At 40.9% G+C, this 18,857-nt stretch overlaps 1 protein-coding gene across 1 annotated transcript in view; it reads left to right on the top strand.

Moving 5' to 3' along the window:
* Window positions 1-16,803, top strand: part of LOC306974169 (ubiquitin-conjugating enzyme E2 E2-like) — a 107,388-nt gene extending 90,585 nt beyond the window's left edge. The window contains exons 5-6 of the mRNA XM_079571340.1: window positions 5,722-5,869; window positions 16,596-16,803. Of these exons, the coding sequence (XP_079427466.1) occupies window positions 5,722-5,869; window positions 16,596-16,693 (246 nt within the window). The 3' untranslated portion in view covers window positions 16,694-16,803. The remainder of the gene's footprint in view (window positions 1-5,721; window positions 5,870-16,595) is intronic.
* The last annotated feature ends 2,054 nt before the right edge of the window (window positions 16,804-18,857 follow it).

The following is an 18,857-nucleotide window of genomic DNA, read 5'->3' as shown; positions in this document are numbered from 1 at the left end:
CAAGTGAATTTCGCCATTGTGAGATCGATAAAGTCCTATCTTATCTTATGAGTGTAACTTCAGTGTGAGCTGAGGAGTAGTACAGTTTACGCATATGTGGAGAGGAACATATTTGTTTGGTCATTTGCAGATATGTGATTCATGGCTGTTGCTGGAGGACGCCATAGGCTCTGGGCTCTGTGCACAGAATGTTGCAAAGCAACAGGATGCTAACCTCTGAGGGTCGTGATTACTGTCATAGTTTTCCTTTGGTTATTTAGCCTTGTCTTGTTGAACTTTTCTTTTTTTTAACACCATGTGCAACCAACAAACATGCAGCTGTTGAATAATCACTTACAATGTTTACTCACGATGTAAATACTTCATCAGTGGAGACTTCTGCATTTACAACTGCAAGTGTTTTAGCTTTGAAGCTAAAGTCAAAAGTAAATTTAACATTAACAAATGATAAAATGTGAAATTACGAAACACATAGGTTTGACGTTTATTTAACTTTTCTTATTTTATTTTTAATTTATGTTAAAATGTTGAAACCCTACAGTTGCCGGAGAAGTATTACGCCAATTTAGGACAGGTCGCATGACCTATCAATCGCACACTGACTGATACAGTGTGTCTGTGTGTGCATATGATCGCAACTCAAAGGTCCCATATGATGTCGCGTCGTCGGCCACATGTGACGTCATGTGTCGTAAACAATGGGCGAGGAACATGCTTCTGTATGGTCCTTATGGAGGGGAGCTGACATTGCTGTAATACCACCCCCTGGTGGCCAGGGGCGACTCCAAGAGACACATGGGAGCATTGATTGTAATGGGACTTCAAACGTCCCAAGAACGGCTTAAAAGTCTGGCTCCAAAGAGTTTTTCTTTTTCTAAAAATTGCTATGACCCATGTGACCACTCTGGGGTAGGTAAGATATTTTGAACCACACTGGTTTTTGTTTATCAGCCTGAAATTTGGAAGCATTTTCAGTACATTGACTGGCTCCAGAGTCTGTCAATCATTCATGTCAATTAATCTTTTAATCCATTTTCAAAAGTGACTCTGTCCAGGGGGTGGTATTGCAGGAACGTCATCTTCCGGCCAAGTCCTCAAGAGAGGAATGTTGCTATAGCTATTAGCTATATGCTACGATTATTATACAAGGCTATATGCTACGATTATTATACAAGGCTATATGCTACGATTGTTATACAAGGCTATATGCTACGATTATAACACAAGGCTATATGCTACGATTATTATACAAGGCTATATGCTACGATTATTATACAAGGCTATATGCTACGATTATTATACAAGGCTATATGCTACGATTATTATACAAGGCTATATGCTACGATTATTATACAAGGCTATATGCTACGATTATTATACAAGGCTATATGCTACGATTATTATACAAGGCTATATGCTACGATTATTATACAAGGCTATATGCTACGATTATTATACAAGGCTATATGCTACGATTGTTATACAAGGCTATATGCTACGATTATTATACAAGGCTATATGCTACGATTGTTATACAAGGCTATATGCTACGATTATAACACAAGGCTATATGCTACGATTATTATACAAGGCTATATGCTACGATTATTATACAAGGCTATATGCTACGATTATTATACAAGGCTATATGCTACGATTATTATACAAGGCTATATGCTACGATTATTATACAAGGCTATATGCTACGATTATTATACAAGGCTATATGCTACGATTATTATACAAGGCTATATGCTACGATTATTATACAAGGCTATATGCTACGATTATTATACAAGGCTATATGCTACGATTATTATACAAGGCTATATGCTACGATTGTTATACAAGGCTATATGCTACGATTATAACACAAGGCTATATGCTACGATTATTATACAAGGCTATATGCTACGATTATTATACAAGGCTATATGCTACGATTATAACACAAGGCTATATGCTACGATTATAACACAAGGCTATATGCTACGATTATTATACAAGGCTATATGCTACGATTGTTATACAAGGCTATATGCTACGATTATAACACAAGGCTATATGTTACGAAGATAAGACTGTATTAGCCACCACTAGTTGATGATGTGAGAATGTTAGCTTGCTAAATATTTGCAAATATTTGCACCTCTTTAATAAATATGGAGAAACAACAAAAAAGTTGTTGTAAATATTTCAAAATATTGTGTCAATAAATAAATAATCCAACCAAGACATTACTATATCAACCAATGATATTTTTCATATTTTCATGTTGACTAGCGTCTTGTCCTGACACTATCAGTGGTGCAAAAAATGTTTTTGAATCACAAACAATATTTGGACTTTGGGGTCAGGAAGTCTCTAAAAGTTCAACAAAAAGCTCCCCACGCTTTATCACTGGTGCCAGTGTTCACGGAGAGCGCCATTATTCACTGTTGATTGTGTTGGTGGATGACACCATAGACGCGCAGACCCGAGCTGTTCTGGCCTGTGTGACATAAGGCCAGCATCATTATGTATTAGCACGAGCATGATAGGATTACAGGCTGGTAATGAGACAGCGCTGGGCCAAGCTGCATGGCTGCGTGTGCGCTCTCTGACATCCAAATAAATCCCCCTGCACAATGGAGCGCTGCTGTTTCACCGCGCCGTGTGTCAGCAGTCTTTGTCTTCTCTCTATTCATGATGTGCTCAATGATAGGGCCCCGCGTGCTTCAGAAATCCACTGTTAGAAAGATGTGTTATGAAAATGGCTTTTGAAAAATACCTGGAAGTAATGTGTGTTGTTCTGAGTGTTCAAATTGTGTTTCAGCTTCAACACGCCGTAAGTAGATTTGAAATGCAGCAAGCTTTGGATAAACATACCACATGTGTCAAGTTCTCACAGAGCGTCAGAAGGAGGAGGTTCAAGTTAAACTGGTAGCCACGGCCCCAACTCGTTTCTAGCTCCCCCAAATTCAATACTTACTACTATACTAAACACATTTTACAACTTTAAAGGAGGGGCATTATGAAGATATGACTTTTTAGAGCTTTCTACCATGTTACAATGTTGTTCGCTCATCAAAAACAATACCTAGAGCTGTGCTTCGACCCACTTGCGCATCTTTGAGTAATCTTTGAATCTTCCGTGGCAGGCGCCATTCTTAGCGGCTCCCAAAAGCTTCCCTTAGATCCTGCTTATTCAGGTAATGGTTTCCTCACCCCTTGCTGAACTTAATCCCCTTTTATACCCACACGGGACGCACAGTCAAATTGTTTTTGTTTTAATCTTTTTATTGAACAGGGGAGGGGCTTATCGGCAGATCACCTGATAATCAGGAAGTGAAACTACTGGATATTGTCGTTCCGCTGTTTTAGATCAATATTGTATTTTCTACCAACAAAGTGTAAGATGGTGATAAAGATGTGTTTGAGATTATTACCAAATACCTGCAAAAAGCATAATGCCTCGTCTTTAAGAATATTAAAGTACATGCAAAATCGTCATTTTAGAGGTTTAAAACCATGTTTTAGTGTTGTTCCCTCGTGAAAGACAGACCTGAAGTAGTATTTCACAACATTCACGCAGTTTTGAGTTTATCCTTGGACAAAATGTTGTCCAAGGATGTTAAATTCAGCTGTTTCTTCTTCTACGGTGTCAGTGCCTCGTTCTGTACTTCCTGATACACTTGCATCATTGTTCAAACCCAAAAACTGTCCTCCACATTTTTAAAGCCCATAATCCAGCATTTTTGCCATATGTCCAACCTGGAAGTTATTTTTTCAGTAAATTATTCCTACAGCTGCCAGCAGGAGGAGCCCCGGTCAAGATTTCACCAGCTCTTTTGCCTGCATTATTTAATTCTAACAGAGGCATATTTTCAAATTATAAAATAGTAAATATCAAAGCTGAGGCACCCAAAAAAAATATGTTTTTAAGCTCCATGTGCATGAAATGTCCACTTTAAGTTGCGTTACCATGTGCAGTACCAACAGTTCTCAGCAGACCAGGGTGTGTTTCTGATGAAAATGTTTCAATCATAAGATACAGGCAGTACGCAGCAGTCTAATTCTTCAGTAATAACTGCTTTTACAATGTAGAAGTAAAGAAAAAAATACCTTTCTTAAAGAAAGAAGTAAGAACTGTAAATCTTTAATCCAACTTGGAGTTTTGACCCTCTGAGACCTGCCATGGTTTGTCAAATGTTTGGCACCCATTTGGCTCCCAATCCCCTGTACCGGATGTTTTTCCTGGTGGTGCAATGACATTTGTTTTGTCCCCCGTTGTCCACCAAGTTTTTGTTTGCATTATTGTAACAGTGACCCTGAAATGTGACCCCGAAAGTTGCGAAATGTGCTTTTAAACCTGTCCCTGTGAGGAATTGGGAAGTTAAAAATGAGTTCGGACAAAACTAGCTTTACAAACAATGACAGCTAAAATTAAATCAAGTCTTGAACTTTAAACGCAGTACAATTTATTCATTTTAACTGTTAAACTTTAACATGCATGAATCAAACATTTTGACTTCACTGCTTAAGTACCAGTTTGAATGTAAGGTTGCATAACAGTTGACAGGGAGAACATATTTCTTATTCAAGTGAAAATGTCAGGGCTCATCTGTTTGTTTACCCTCATGGAAGCAAAGCCAGAGGAGGCGGCGGTGTTAATGAGACAATAACAGCGGGACAAAGGAGGCGCTTGTCTGCCCCGCACCGTCGGATTTAAGAAAGCGCCGGGGCCAAAGGGCACGCCGTAATGAAGCGCGAGGTCAGGCTCCGCTGAGCACTAACGGCTGCAGCCCCGTGTCAGCTAGTCTGGAGGTCGGCACTAAACTTTTGCTGATAACTTCTCTAAGCTCCCTCACTGGTCAAATGCAAAAGCTGGTGTTTTTAATCATCTCAGGATTGCAATTGTTGTGATTTTCAAACATGCGAGGCGTATCGTGAGGCTATCACTGCGGTGCGTTTACCACCAGGGCTTCTTTAGGTGGTTCTCTGGGTCATTTGTCACACTACACGGCAAATACTAGCGCGATTATGGAACGACCGGGTCTTCCTGAAAATGTTAGTTTCCATTTGACAGAATTACAAACAGTAGGCAAGTTTATTTGTAGAGCACAATTCATACACAAGGCAATTCAAAGTGCTTCACTGTTGAAAAGAAAATGACAAGAAAACATCAACATAAAATTAATCAGTTACAGTAAAAGGCAAGAGTGCAGATAAAATACAAGCGTGACAAATTTCCAGTGGATTTAAAAAGAGAAGGAGATGGACATCAGGCTTGTGACGGCGGAGAGAAGAAGCCGCATTGTTCGAAACACAGGGAGGGCCGCGGTTGAAATGCGGCTGGAAAAAGTGGTTCTTGTGATCTTTTGGTGATATATTATTGTGCCGTTTGGCGTTGTCTTTGTGGGGCTCGCTGTGGCCATTACTTGGTTGTTTGTGGCACGGTCATGACAGAGAAATGAAAAGGGAGGTAGCTTTTCTGTTATTCTGTTTGTATTCTGCTCTGTTATTGGCCGCTGCTTTCCGTTTGTTCAGTTTTGGGCCGGTAAAATCTGCCCACGCTTTTCTTGTGGTTCCTAAAAACTCAGTACTGGGGAGATCGGACATTCTCCAAACAAAAAGTGTGTCCAAAATAAAGCGCACGCTCCCGTTTGATTTCAAACCGTGTTCAGACACTCAGCCGCTGTAGCGCGTGGCCGTGGCCTAACTGTGTGACCGTGTCTCCAGGTGACGTTCCGCACCAGGATCTACCACTGCAACATCAACAGTCAGGGGGTGATCTGTCTGGACATCCTGAAGGACAACTGGAGTCCAGCCCTCACCATCTCCAAGGTCCTGCTCTCCATCTGCTCCCTGCTCACCGACTGCAACCCTGGTGAGAGAAGCGACACACACACACACACACACAATCTTGTACTGCTATCTTAGTGAGGACGCTCAGACATAATGTATTACCCAGATCCTAACACTGAACCCTAAACCCCTAACCCTAGCCTTAGTACTAATCCTAACCTTAACACAATTCTAGCCCTAACCCTAAAACCACATCTTGACCCTCAAACAGTTCTTCAAAGAACTGAGGACCACCCAAAATGTCCTCACTTTCCAAAAATGTCCTCACTCTGTTGGTTAAAAAGTCAAACTGGTCCTCACAATGTCTTAAGTACAAGAACACACGCACACACTCACAGACACACAATCTTGTACTGCTATCTTAGTGAGGACACTCATAGACATAATGTATAACCCAGACCCTAACCTTAATCCTAACCCTAATCTAAACCCAATTCTAACCCTAACTCTAAAACCACATCTGGACCCTGAAACAGTCCTTCAAAATAAGTGAAGACCATCCAAAATGTTAAAAAAAACCTCAAACTGGTCATCACAATGTCGTAAGTACAAGAACACACACACACATCAATCACGGTTTGACTTTGGCAGCTCTTCCGGTGAAGCGCAAACCCACAAAATGCAACAAAATAGCAGTTTTTTTTGTTTGTTTTTTAGAGTGGCAGAAATATCACCAGTTGGGATTTCCTTTCTTTTGTTACGCAACAGATTGCAACCTGGAAGTGTCCCCCACAATCACTGGATCTGTTCTGAGCAGTTCTGCACTCACAGTATTGTTGACTTAAATGTTGTAAGTCCTGGAAATGTCCTTTGCTGCTCCCCCCCCATGGCCCCCCCATCATACCCCGATCTGTTTTTAGTCCTGACAGGTGACTGACGTGTCCTTTCTGCCTCTACATTACCCAGTGGAGAGTGTCACTGCTGTTCGGTGTACCTCCGCACACAAGCTAAACGTCGCACGAAAGCACAGGAGTGACAGAGGCAAAGGCACAGTCATAAAGACATCCGGAATTCCTTAAATATTATATATTAATATAAGTACATTTTATGTCTTTTTATGCGAACATTTAAACATTGCTGTAAAAGTTTTGAGAAATTCTCTGTATTTTCTTGCTTAACTCCGATAATGATGATTAATTGTAAAGGGTCCATATAAGGACATCATTTCAGTGTAAAGTCGCTAACGTTAGCTGCTTACCTTTAGCTTGAGCTGTTAAATTATCTTCAGCTTCCCCTCAGGCAAAAAGGCAATAAATATTCCGAGCCATTATCTTCAAATCCATGTTCAACGAAACTTATCTGACCAGTATTTATACAGTCATATTAAATGCTTGTCGGAATCGCCAACAGAACGAGCGCACCACACACTGTGCAGTAAAATAAGTAGTTAGAGGCTTGGGATGAGTCCATATTGTAGCTGTACCCTGGTAAGCATGATGTCAAATGTGGATACTTCTAAGATATTGGTGACACGATAAGAAGGAGAGCCATTTTAAAGGCAAAGATCATAACAAAAGGCTTGGATTCATCCAGCAGTGACTCGATAAGGATCTCTGGCGCGGTGGAGATTGTTCACACAAGCCCCGGTGGTCGTTCGTCACACTGATAATATTTCAACTGAGAATGAAAAAGAAAGCAAAGACGATATGTGGAATTAATAACTCTGTTCCAGTTTGAATTATCTCGAACGCTTTTGTATTTTGAGTACAATAGCACCGAGCTGAACTGTGCTAGTGTTTCCATCCTTTGCGATTGTGCAGTGAAAAGCCACATTTGATTAAATTAATAATGGAGTATTGTGTTCTATCAATGGTGTCACATATCGTAACTGCAGAAGACGATAGAGTATGAGGGTTTTGCTTATGAATTTTGTTTTTTTTAGTAAAAGGAGATGTCTCAAGTAGGAAGATGGTGGTGACACAGTATTGGTATAAGAACAACCCTTCAATCAAGTCCCCCGCCCCCCATCTCTCCTGATTGGACCTGACCAGTTCACAGAAAAGCTCGTCTCATTGGTCAAAGTTATGGCAGTGGGGATTCGGATTAGTGGCTGAGGTCAGCAAGGGGAGGGACTTTTTTTTTTTTATTACTTGCATTTCGTCCAAATGCAAACTCGGGCGGTCAGCTCTGTGCAATCTATTACAATTTTATAGCATTTAAACTTACTGACTATCACTTTAAAAACGTGTACATTTGTAAAGTGTACACAAACAACTTTTACATTTGGTAATATATTTATGAAATAATGACCAAACAAATCCTACCCTATGGCTTTAAAAATGTTAAACTCCCATGTGCTTCACTCACAGATAACACGGTTGCCTCCATTCTCCATAGGACCACATTCCTCTGTGCAGTACTGACAGTTCATAGATTCTCCATAAGACGAGAGTACGTTAATGATGGCAGCTGCTGAGAGGATGTTGTTTTATGTAGTTGTGCTGATAAAATAAAATCTATGGTTTGAGGAATAAAAATGTCAAAATGGCATGTCCATTAAATAAATCACGCTTTTTCATCTGCCAAAACAAGAAATAAACATTTTCGTAAGATTTCTGCAATTGGTGGAGGACTGTGGTAGGAATTTGTGTTTCATAACGGTATTCTCCAGAGATTTAATATCCACTCATCTATTCATCATCATTCAACTGACACTCAAGGTCACACTCAATTGAAATGTGAATAATAGACGTAATTTAGTGGTTAATGACTCAGGGTTTATTTGAGTTAGCGGCGCTTTAGCTTAATGTCTTCTAGCAATGTCTCCATTCATTACCTTATTAAAGCCATAGTGCATAGCATTTCACCCCAGAAATGAGATAAAATGATTGAAACGACAAGCGTTCGTTCTAGTATCGACCTTTTTTTTGGGGGGTGAAAAATACCTAAAAATCACCCAAAAAAAGTCTCTCATTTGACGATGCTGGCACTGGGAGACCCAATACAGTTGGTCTATGGTCATTTATAGAGATGTTTCATGCTTTGCTTTGACAGAGATTTAAAAACATTAGGTTCTCTCCCAAATCCTTTTTGTTTGATAAATTATTGCAAGAATAGCTTTGTTGTTATCTGAGGAATAGAAACAACTCCTATAATTCCAAATATTGGCTCAGCTGTTTTTATTTGTCCTTTTTCACTGACTAGAGTCCCACAGGGCTCCATTCTTTGGCCACTGTTATATCTAACTACTTCCCAGTTAATATGCATCAATTTGGTGAACACATCGTGCATAATTTAAGCCAAAAAACTTCTCTTAGGTTCATCCGCATTAATGTTTTATGTTGCTTAGTTTGAAATAGTCTCTCTGTAAGGATAAGACAGTAATGACTGAGACTGAGACCTGGAGCTCCCTCTGCAGGCTGCGGTTGGAATGACAACCTTTCAATTTCTGTTTACTGTATGAAAGAAAATATATGCATTTAGCGACAGGTACTTGCTTTTGTGAAATGTTCTGTATTGTTGCTATAAAACCTAAAGGAACGCTACTAGTTTTCTTTGCCCACGTTTTGTACGTGCCTTAATGTGATTTTTGTTTTAGCTATTTAAATCTAGCATAGCTTTAACGCACCAGTAAAAAGAAAAGGGAATTCTTTTATGACTTTTGTTACAGCTTCGCATTGACACCATTTCTCCTCTTCCCCGTCGAACTTACCGGGAGCAGAGAGCGGCCGTAAAAACGGGGGTTGTTAAAATCGCACATTTGCTCGACCATTTCCCCATTTTCGGACATAAGCGCCGGCGGCTGTTGCTGCCGGGACGGGAGGAGTAAGGGGGACAGGGTGATTTGAGCGGTGAGTGGTGTGGAATGAGCTGGGGGTTGATTGTGGCAGACCCGCGCTGATAGCCTGTGTGCTCTCGGCGGGGATGGCTCCTTTGATAAAGATTCGCACACAAACACACACACACCCTCCCTCCCTTCTACTCCTGGAAATGAGATGGCCCTCCCCTCTTCTCCTTCCTCCTCCTCCTCCTCCCCCCGCTCCGACACGCTGAAGGTCCCCGCAAGCGGTATAACATTTTCGCACGTCGCAGAGATGAAATGAGCTGATGCCTCGGACACAAAAGGGACTTGATCGACAAGCGTATTCTTTGATACGTCTCGTCTTCTTTCAGCGGCTTGCCTCATCTGAAGACCCTCTTACACGGCGAATCCGGTTCACACGGGCTAATCTGGCTCGACAAAACCACATCTTTTTTACTGATATTGACCCGTTTGCGCGAAAGATTAAGACTGTGAAAGCGACACCTGGATTCGAAGTTTTCTTTTCAAACGGGGCCTTAATAATCAGTGTGCTCAATGGCAGCCTTCTTTACCGGATTCTGTGGTGAAATGATCCTAGGAAAGTTACATGGTTTCATTATTATTTTTTTTAGCGCAAAAGCATGTACAATAAATAGGAAGTGAGATGCCTGTTTTGTTCTGGTTTTGGACAATAATATCGGTGCATGCAAGTGGTTCCCCTTTCACTTGTCACTGTTCTGTCCAACAAAAAAAAACTTTGCCAAAAGATATTCAGTTTATTAAGGAAATTTTACACACTGTCTTTTGCCTTTTCTTTGACTGTCTTATGTGGATTGGAACAATGTTGCAAAAGTGGAGGAACTAACACACTTTTCCCATCAAGTTCCATCCTATGAAATGGATAACCTTGCAAGTGCCACCAGATTTAGATCCAGATCAGGTTAGGACTAAACCGGGTCCATAAAGGCTCAAGTCTCAACCTAAATGTGGCTAAATTGTGTCTAACTTAACGGCCACTGTTTTTCCACACTGAGATGTGCTCTTACCTGAGCTTAGACGAGTTGATACGTACCTGTCTGGCCTTTGTGTGTACCCGTGGAAGAGCATGGTCGCTTCCAACTTCACCCCCGTTTGGAGCTATAGGAATATGTTGGTAGAGGACAAATGCTAATAACATCTTTGGTCGTTTTGCATGACTGAGCGCCCGCACAAAGACCAGACCGGTTTGTATCAACTTGTCTAAGCTCAGGTAAGAACATATCTCAGTATGGAAAAACGGTGGCCTGTTCCTTTAAACGCATTTGTGAAACTTCAATACAGTTATCTCCATCTCCATCTTACTCAATGCTTCTCCAATTCAGTAGGAATGCACAGTTTAATGCACATCTGTTATCCTAAATTGTAAGGATTGGCAAAATGTGCCTTTTACCATTTTACAAATCTTAGTCATAATTATTGCCGATATTTATCATCAGCTCATTTCACGTTGACATTAACTGCCCAGTCCGTCTCATCAGTTCGTTGCCCTCGGAATCGCCCTCTTTCCGCTGCCCCAGCCTTTAAAACTCACATTTACACTTATATTATATTTATTAGCACATCGTGTTTACACAAGCAGCCGTGCATCGCCGCTGACATCCAATTACCTGCCCCCCCGGTCTAAAACGCTCGACAAACCTCCACGCGGACCCGCGCTCATCAGCATGCATGGAGGTTTTATTACAGGGAAGGGAACCACAGAATCGCCGTAACTCAGCCGAACGGCACACTCAGGCTTGTATCGGGTGACGTACGGCGCGGCGGACATTTTTATTGACAGTAGAATAAAATTTGTTTGCGGTTGTAAATCAGAGGTGATCATGGTGAGCTTGGTGAACGGCTTTGCCGATGTTGAGTGACTGCGGGTGGATCGGCAAAAAGTTCTGGAACTTTACAATCCACTGTTCTCTCAAATACCTTTGGACTCCTTTGGACTCCTTAGTGTCCTCCATCACCACATTACTGAGGATTCCAGGCTATTAGTTGCTTTATCCCAGTAAACTATTGTAAAACTCAAAACACAAACATGCCAATGCTCAGTTTAACACCAGCAATGCTATTTATGCTGCAAGAAAAGCCAATGTAGGAACACACTGTGTCCACCATGTAATATTTAGAAAGTTATTCAAACGAGTCTAAGCTAATGTCAGAGGTGGGGAGAGTAGTTTAAATATTTTCTCAAGTAAGAGCAACTTTACTTTATTTCACTCAAGAAGAAGTAAAAAGTCGTGACCAAAAAAATTCTGAAAAAATAAAAGCTATGGAAAAAGGTATGGAAAGTGAAGTACTGTGAAGTACTGAGTAACTGTTTGAGTCTGATTTATGATTAAGTAGTGACAAAAATTATGAGAAAACAAAATTTTAAATGATGTAAAATCTGAGTCTTTCCAAAGGAAATGCCAGAAAAAAATATATCAAAAAGAATATAGAGCAAAGCACATGTAACAGAAATTACATGTGTGAAGTTTTTACCACTTTTAAAGATTTACTCACAGTGAAATTAATAATTATTAGTTTAGCTCTAGTATGAGTATAGATATAAGTAGAAGTAAAAAGTACCACATGGTAAAACTACTCTAAGAAGTACAATTACTTCAAAAAGTTACTCTAGTACATTGGCAAAATGTGGCTTTTACCATTTTACAAATATGACACTCATGTTGTACTGTACTTTATTAAATGTAACTGAGTACTACTCTGGCTAATATTAATAGAGAATGAATTTGGACAGGAAGTACTGATGCTCACAACTTCAGGTCAGCAGGACCAGTGTAGCTACATTGTACAACAAACCAATTCATCCCCAGTGCAACATGACGGGGAGTCGGGGACCAACTTTGAGTCAGCGGCATTGGCTGTACAGATGTTACTGCCACCGATTGTTCCGGAGTGTCCTTCATAAAAGCCTTGTAAATAGCACTGCCAGTTTATACTTTGTGCCTTGTGGCCTTTATAGAAATGTCGTAGATTAGAAAGTATTATGTTTATCTATCAAATGTAGCTGAGTAAAAGCAAGTTCTCAACAAAAACACAACTCCATCCAGTACAGATCCTCAAAAGCTCTTCTTTAAGTAAGCTGCGAACCCTGTACTTTATACCTCTACATGTTGTGAAGCATGTGAATTTTGCATTTGTTTGGTGGTTCATATTTCAGTCATCTCTCGAATGTTCATGTTCCTGTTTTCCTTAAATCTGCACCCCTAGTTTCAGGAAGCAGCAGGCTAGACATTCTACACCTGTCCCCATGTGTCCCATTGGCTCGTATATTGATCGGTCTAGCACTCGTCTCACTTTGGGTCAATTCCTCGTCATATCCTGTCTGAGAAGCCTTGCTGCGAGAGTTATCCCCCTCATAGCAGGGATGAGTAAACGGCACTAATCCTTCCTGGGTTTCAATGATGGAGGTTTTTACAAGCTTACAGGCAGATTTCCGCATGAATGAGCGCCTGCATATCAAGACTTGGTAGCTTCAGGCGGCAAGAGCTGACTTCAGTGTCAACAAATGCCAGCAGCGAGCCTGTTTTTCTTGTCCTCTATCCAAAGCTCAAAGTGACACACCGGTTAAAAGGACTGATGGATGGGAATTTTGGCTCTGGGAATAATGTCTTTTGTTGGTGTAAGCCTAGTAGCACTTGTTGAAGCGTTTTTGACCTGTTTTTGGAGGTGTATTTGAATATTCAATAATGCAGCCTTGTTAGCTCTATTACTAATGCATAGCTCATTCACATTTAACTGTATTTCATCATCAGTTGGATTCTGAAAGTTGTTTTGAATTGGTTCATCCGCTTGTGGTTTGGCTGTAAACTTTTTTCTCACGTTTGATTTACACATTACTGGATTTGCATACGTTTTTTCCAGCTTCATTCAATCATTTGCTGAGATGGTTAAATTTGAAACATCTTTAATGTATCTATGACCAAAGTGCAGAGTCTTTGGTGTCGCAATATGCCCAACAACTCATAAAACTTAAAATATTGACTCAACTGTTACTCGCTGACTGGAGTCCCGCAGGGCTGCATTCTTTGACCATCATTATTTCTTTACACTTCGTCCCGTTTAATGTAGATCAACTTAAGGTGGACATATCATGTATAATTGAGGCCAAAGCACATTCTTTCTGGTACATCTGCAAATATATTTTAAATGATTTATGAAAGAAAAAGTCACCATAGCCACCATATCACAGCCAGGTGTTGAATTTCAATATACACTTAAATTCCACTCGCCTTATGCGGTCTATACTGCCCACTAATCTTCATGGAAATGTAAGTCAGATTCATGACTTACAAGGATCACTATCAGCAAACATTTCAACATCATAGCAACACGAGCCGCTTTCCTCCATCTTCTGATATCAATCCCTTGACGTACGGGTGCTTTGAGGCAGACTGAGGGAGCGGTGATTGCGCGCGTGACGAACGGATACCGCTGCAGCCACCTCAAAAACGGAAACAGGAAGAAAAATGGTACGCCATTTCTTGATAGTGTACAGAACTTCATATCCCCCGACAGCAGGAGTCCCCCCCGGTGCCTAATACTCATTTTAAGGCGACTTTTTGGATGTCCACCAAGGGAAAAGCACAAAGGAAAGTGATGATATACGGCACAGACCGATGGCTGCCTTATAGATTTTTTTTTTTTACAAATGTTATACTTATTAGGCTTTCGAATTGTATTATTGTATATTTTTGAAACACGACCAATAAGCAATTAATGATCAATGAAGAAAAACATAGGCAGAACTTGGAACAAATAGTCAGTGGTGGTCAAAGTACTTGATTCCATTGTGTAAAAGTACAGTTACTTCTGGTCAAACAATACAACTTATTACTTAAAAACATTATTTTGGGTGCCTCACGACTGATATTTGATGTTTTATAATTTAAAATGATGTCTCTGTAAGAATTTATAGTCATATTTAAATACAGGCGTGAAGACTTGGCCTGGGGCTTCTCCTGCTGGCAGCTGTGGGAAAAACTTAATGAAAAGCTAACTTCATGTTTCGATTTATAGCGCGGTTTACAGCTTCAGCGCGGCGTGATAAACACACTTTGAGCACAGAACAGCTCAGAACAGATACAATGTTGGGTTATGGGCTAAGGACAGTTTGGGGTTTTAACAGTGATGCAGTTGTATTAAGGAAGTACAGAACGAAGCGCTGACACCGTAGAAGAAAAAACACTTTACTTAAACAGCTTTGCCCGAAGATTACTCAAAACCGTGTGAATGGACTGAAATACTACTCCAGGCTTTGACGAGGGAACAGTGTTGGTGGTTTTAAAGCTCGAAAAGGTCGATTTTGTATGATACGTGCAATTAAAGTGAAAGTATTTGCTGTGAACAACACTTAGACATTCAAAGTAGAAAGAACAAGTCAGTTTAAACAAGTGTACACAAAAATGCACCCGAAATTCCCACCTGTACAGCGACATGACCGGGACAAAACTTCTTCCTTGTTGTGAGTCAATGGACATCAGCACAGCGCCACCTACTGCTCTGGAGTGTGCATTATTGAGAATGATCAAAACACATGGCCAAATTTACTTTTCACTTTGGAGCTTTTATAGATATGTAGTGGAGTAGAAATGATTGTATGTACCTTTCAAATGTAGTGGAGTAAAATGTTAGAATATCTTCAATGATTTGCTCCACCTCTTGTCAGAATAATTGCCTTTCTGCACTTTGCTGAATACAATAGAGCACCTTTTTTTCTTTCCACACTCGGTGCGTGTGTCTGATACCACACTCGTTTCTTTGACCTAAACCACCAGGACGCCTCGGGTAGGCTCCGCGTCGGTGGAATGGCGAAGGCGGTCTTAGGAGGGCTGATTAACTGTCATCCCCCCCACGCTTTAATGAGATACGTGCCAATGGTCTCCGCCTGCGAGTCTACAGAGGGAGGAGGAGGAGAAGGAGGATAGACTGGGTGGATATTTTTAGGGTATACCAGGGGCTTGAGGGTGGCTTTATTAAAAAAAAAAAACTTAAGATTTTGATGAGGCAAGAATCAGAAAGAGGAAGCAATAGCGAGTGGGTCGCAAAGGAAGGAGGAGGCTGTCGATCAAGTGTGTTTTGGTGTTGGAAAAGGAGTGAGCTCATTTCATCTCAGCGGTGAAAGGAAACGCTAGCCCTGCTCAATTAGGCTGAGATGTGATGATCAAAGTGCGAATCCAAATTTGAGGGAAGCCTTTGAATGAACTTGAACAACTAACGCAGATCTTTGCTGATGCATTTAGTCCCATCTCGCAGCAGTTAAGATGTTATGACAAGAACAAAGCATAAGAGATTTAATATTTAAATCTCTATGGCACAATAGATAAAATCTTGGTTTATTTTTATTTTTTTCACACCATTTTACCAAACCAGGTTTTGAGGATATGTGTTGGATTCTGCCCGTCTGTGACGCTCCTTTCCGAGAGCAGCAGGTGTGTTGCTGTGGGCTCACAGCTGAGGCCTGCTGTCCACAGTGAGCCTGTGATCTGATGGAGAAACCGTCCAAAAAGCCCAATCCAAATGCTCTTTTGTTACACTGCCCAAGAAGACAAAAGCACAAGGGAAAGAGACAACGACCAAGATGGCTGATTCAGATGTGTCTTGTCTTACTTTCCATTGGTTTATGCATTTTCAGACATATTTTTAATTCCCTTTAGACAGCTAATTTATATCATGTAACAGAGCTATTATTCTTTTGTTTTGCCAACAATATACTTCAAACTTTAAACAGCCTTTAGTTCATCTTTAGTGAGTGATGATTTTCTTCACTTTTGTCCAGAGTAATTCCGTTTCTGATCTAGCTGTGTTCAAGTAGCCACATGTTTGTTGTTGTTGGGAGCCACTCCTCCATAAGTGCGTGTTGAGCAATAAACCCAAAGTCCACAATTAAATCAGCCAATTCATGATTGACTCTGTAGCACGTCATGACTTTACGTCGACGTTCTCTCATCCGCCTTTCCCTTTGTGTCCACAGCTGACCCTTTGGTTGGAAGCATCGCCACACAGTACCTGACCAACAGAGCGGAACACGACAGGATAGCCAAACAGTGGACCAAGCGCTACGCCACATAGACTGACTCTGTCACTGCTGAACGCCCCCAGCCCTACAGCCTCCTCTGACCCCCCTCTGAACCCTCCCGTCTGAGATATGGAAGCACACCCACTCCTCTCATCCACCGGACCCCCCCAAAAGACGAACTGTTATCTGTTCCATGCTGACTTGAAAAGCTTCTTTTTTATACAGAGTCTATTGGGATTGTATTTTCCAATACACTGAATGTGGATATGGTCATGAAAAGCTTTAATACTGTTACTGTTCTTGTCGATGTTGATGTTCTTATTGTTAATATGGGGCTGGGATTGTAGGAGAACTGTTAGTTAATCTGTATTTAGATTGATGTGTGGGTCTTCAGATGTTTGTGTTTTATTAGGATGCATGTGTTAGGATGTGTGCATGCTTGTGAACATTTGTAAAACAATTGTATTAATTGTCATGTATTACATAAGTACAGAACAACCAGCCTTGTGTATTGCCTTGTGTGAATAGAGAAGCTGAGCTTTTCATATTATGGATTTTGGTGGAGGCTGCAGTTCAACTGTTAGTTTGTAAAAAGGAGGAAATAGTGTGTGAGAACGTTTCTTCAAAATTCAAACTTTGGTCCCAGGGCGCTGCTCTGTGGTCGCCCACTGGTCTATACAAGATGCCTGAGCGGGATGGGTCACATGTAGGAGACAGATTTCCCTTCTGAGATAATAAAGTTTAGTGTTCTAGGGCTCCTCGATCAGAGGACAGATAATAGTCGCAATTATTTTGGTAAAATGTTAAACGTTTGTTTTCTTTACAAAACATTTTTGGCAATTCAAAGGTCACTTTTGTGAACAAATACAGAGCACTTGAATCTAACCTCGAACCTAAGCGCACGCTTTGAAAGGGGAGCCTGCGTGTGTGGCATCACACACATTGCAGAGTGAGTGTTTTAATGAGTGTGATAATCGTTTTTTTATTTTGTTTTTGTAATTGTAATAGAATTTTGATGAATTGAACAGCGCTAAACTTGACCTTACTTCTACTTAAACATCCTAATATCGCCCTTATAGCTTCACACAACATGAACAGATATTGTTGATCGCTGGGATGGTCCGAAATGTTATTGCAATAAATATTGTTCGCGTCCTAGCATAGTCACCCTGTTTTTACCATGTCTTTGTCATGTTTTATATCTTTGAGAGGGGAAAACACCTGAACCCTCATAAAGATGACATGGGCAGAAGATGACAGTGGTACAGGCCTTCTGATCGGATAGAGTCGGTGACACCTCATGAAGCAGCACAGTTTGGAGAGTAGAATGAACTAAAACAAATCTTCATTTGGCCAACAAATGACAAGGGCAATTATGCTAGGACGCAGACAATAGGCAACTCTACACTCCTCCATTCAGTGTCCCACAAAAGGAGTCCTAATTGGCCTTAAATTTTCGATTGTAATTACGTTGGTTACGATGGCCCACGTGTCTGTCGAGAAGATCTGACAAAAGACGGTCAGCAGCGTCATCCCTCTAATACGACTATTCCCTGAAGTCCCAAGTGACACGTGTAAATAAGAACGCACAACTCAACGGCATGGCGGGCCTGTAGCTGAACATTTGCACACACACAAGCCTTAGCACAAATCTCAGTACAAATTCCCTTCTAGTTCCGCGCTACGATCACAGCCCCATATGGTATTGCGTTGTTTCTAACGTTGTTGCCACCCTCCTTTATCTAAAAGTGCGTGTGAATACTCTTGTTTGTACGTGACGGTATCGTGTGAAGATGATTGCAGCGGCGAGTGCTTTTTAGTGAGATTTTCTGTTCTTCCTTTTTTCTTTTTCTTTCAGTGTTTTACTTCAGCTCCTGGTCAAATATTAGTGCATGGCGTTCCGGAGACCTGGTGTAACCGTTTCTGTTTCGGGGCGGGTGTGGGCCGCCACCATGTATGACGATAGCGCTAGATTTGCTGTACATTTTAATGCCTTGTGAGATACAATTAAACACTGGTTGTAACGTGGTACGGTGGTGTTTCCGGCCTTGTTTATTTTTTTTGTAATTGTAAAAAAGAAAAAAGAAAAAAAGTGTGATTTTTTTTTTTCATTTTACGCGCCTGACCACATCCTGTGTCAGATGAGCTGGCTGGGCGCACCGCAGAGGAGGGAAACGCAATGTGGTAAGTAGTTGTAAAAGTCCTCGCTTCGTGAGT

The sequence above is a fragment of the Gobius niger genome, assembly GCF_951799975.1.
Source record: "Gobius niger genome assembly, chromosome: 14".
NCBI classification, from domain to species: domain Eukaryota; kingdom Metazoa; phylum Chordata; class Actinopteri; order Gobiiformes; family Gobiidae; genus Gobius; species Gobius niger.
Note: the sequence above shows the minus strand (reverse complement) of the source record. Positions and strands in the feature narration are given on the sequence as shown.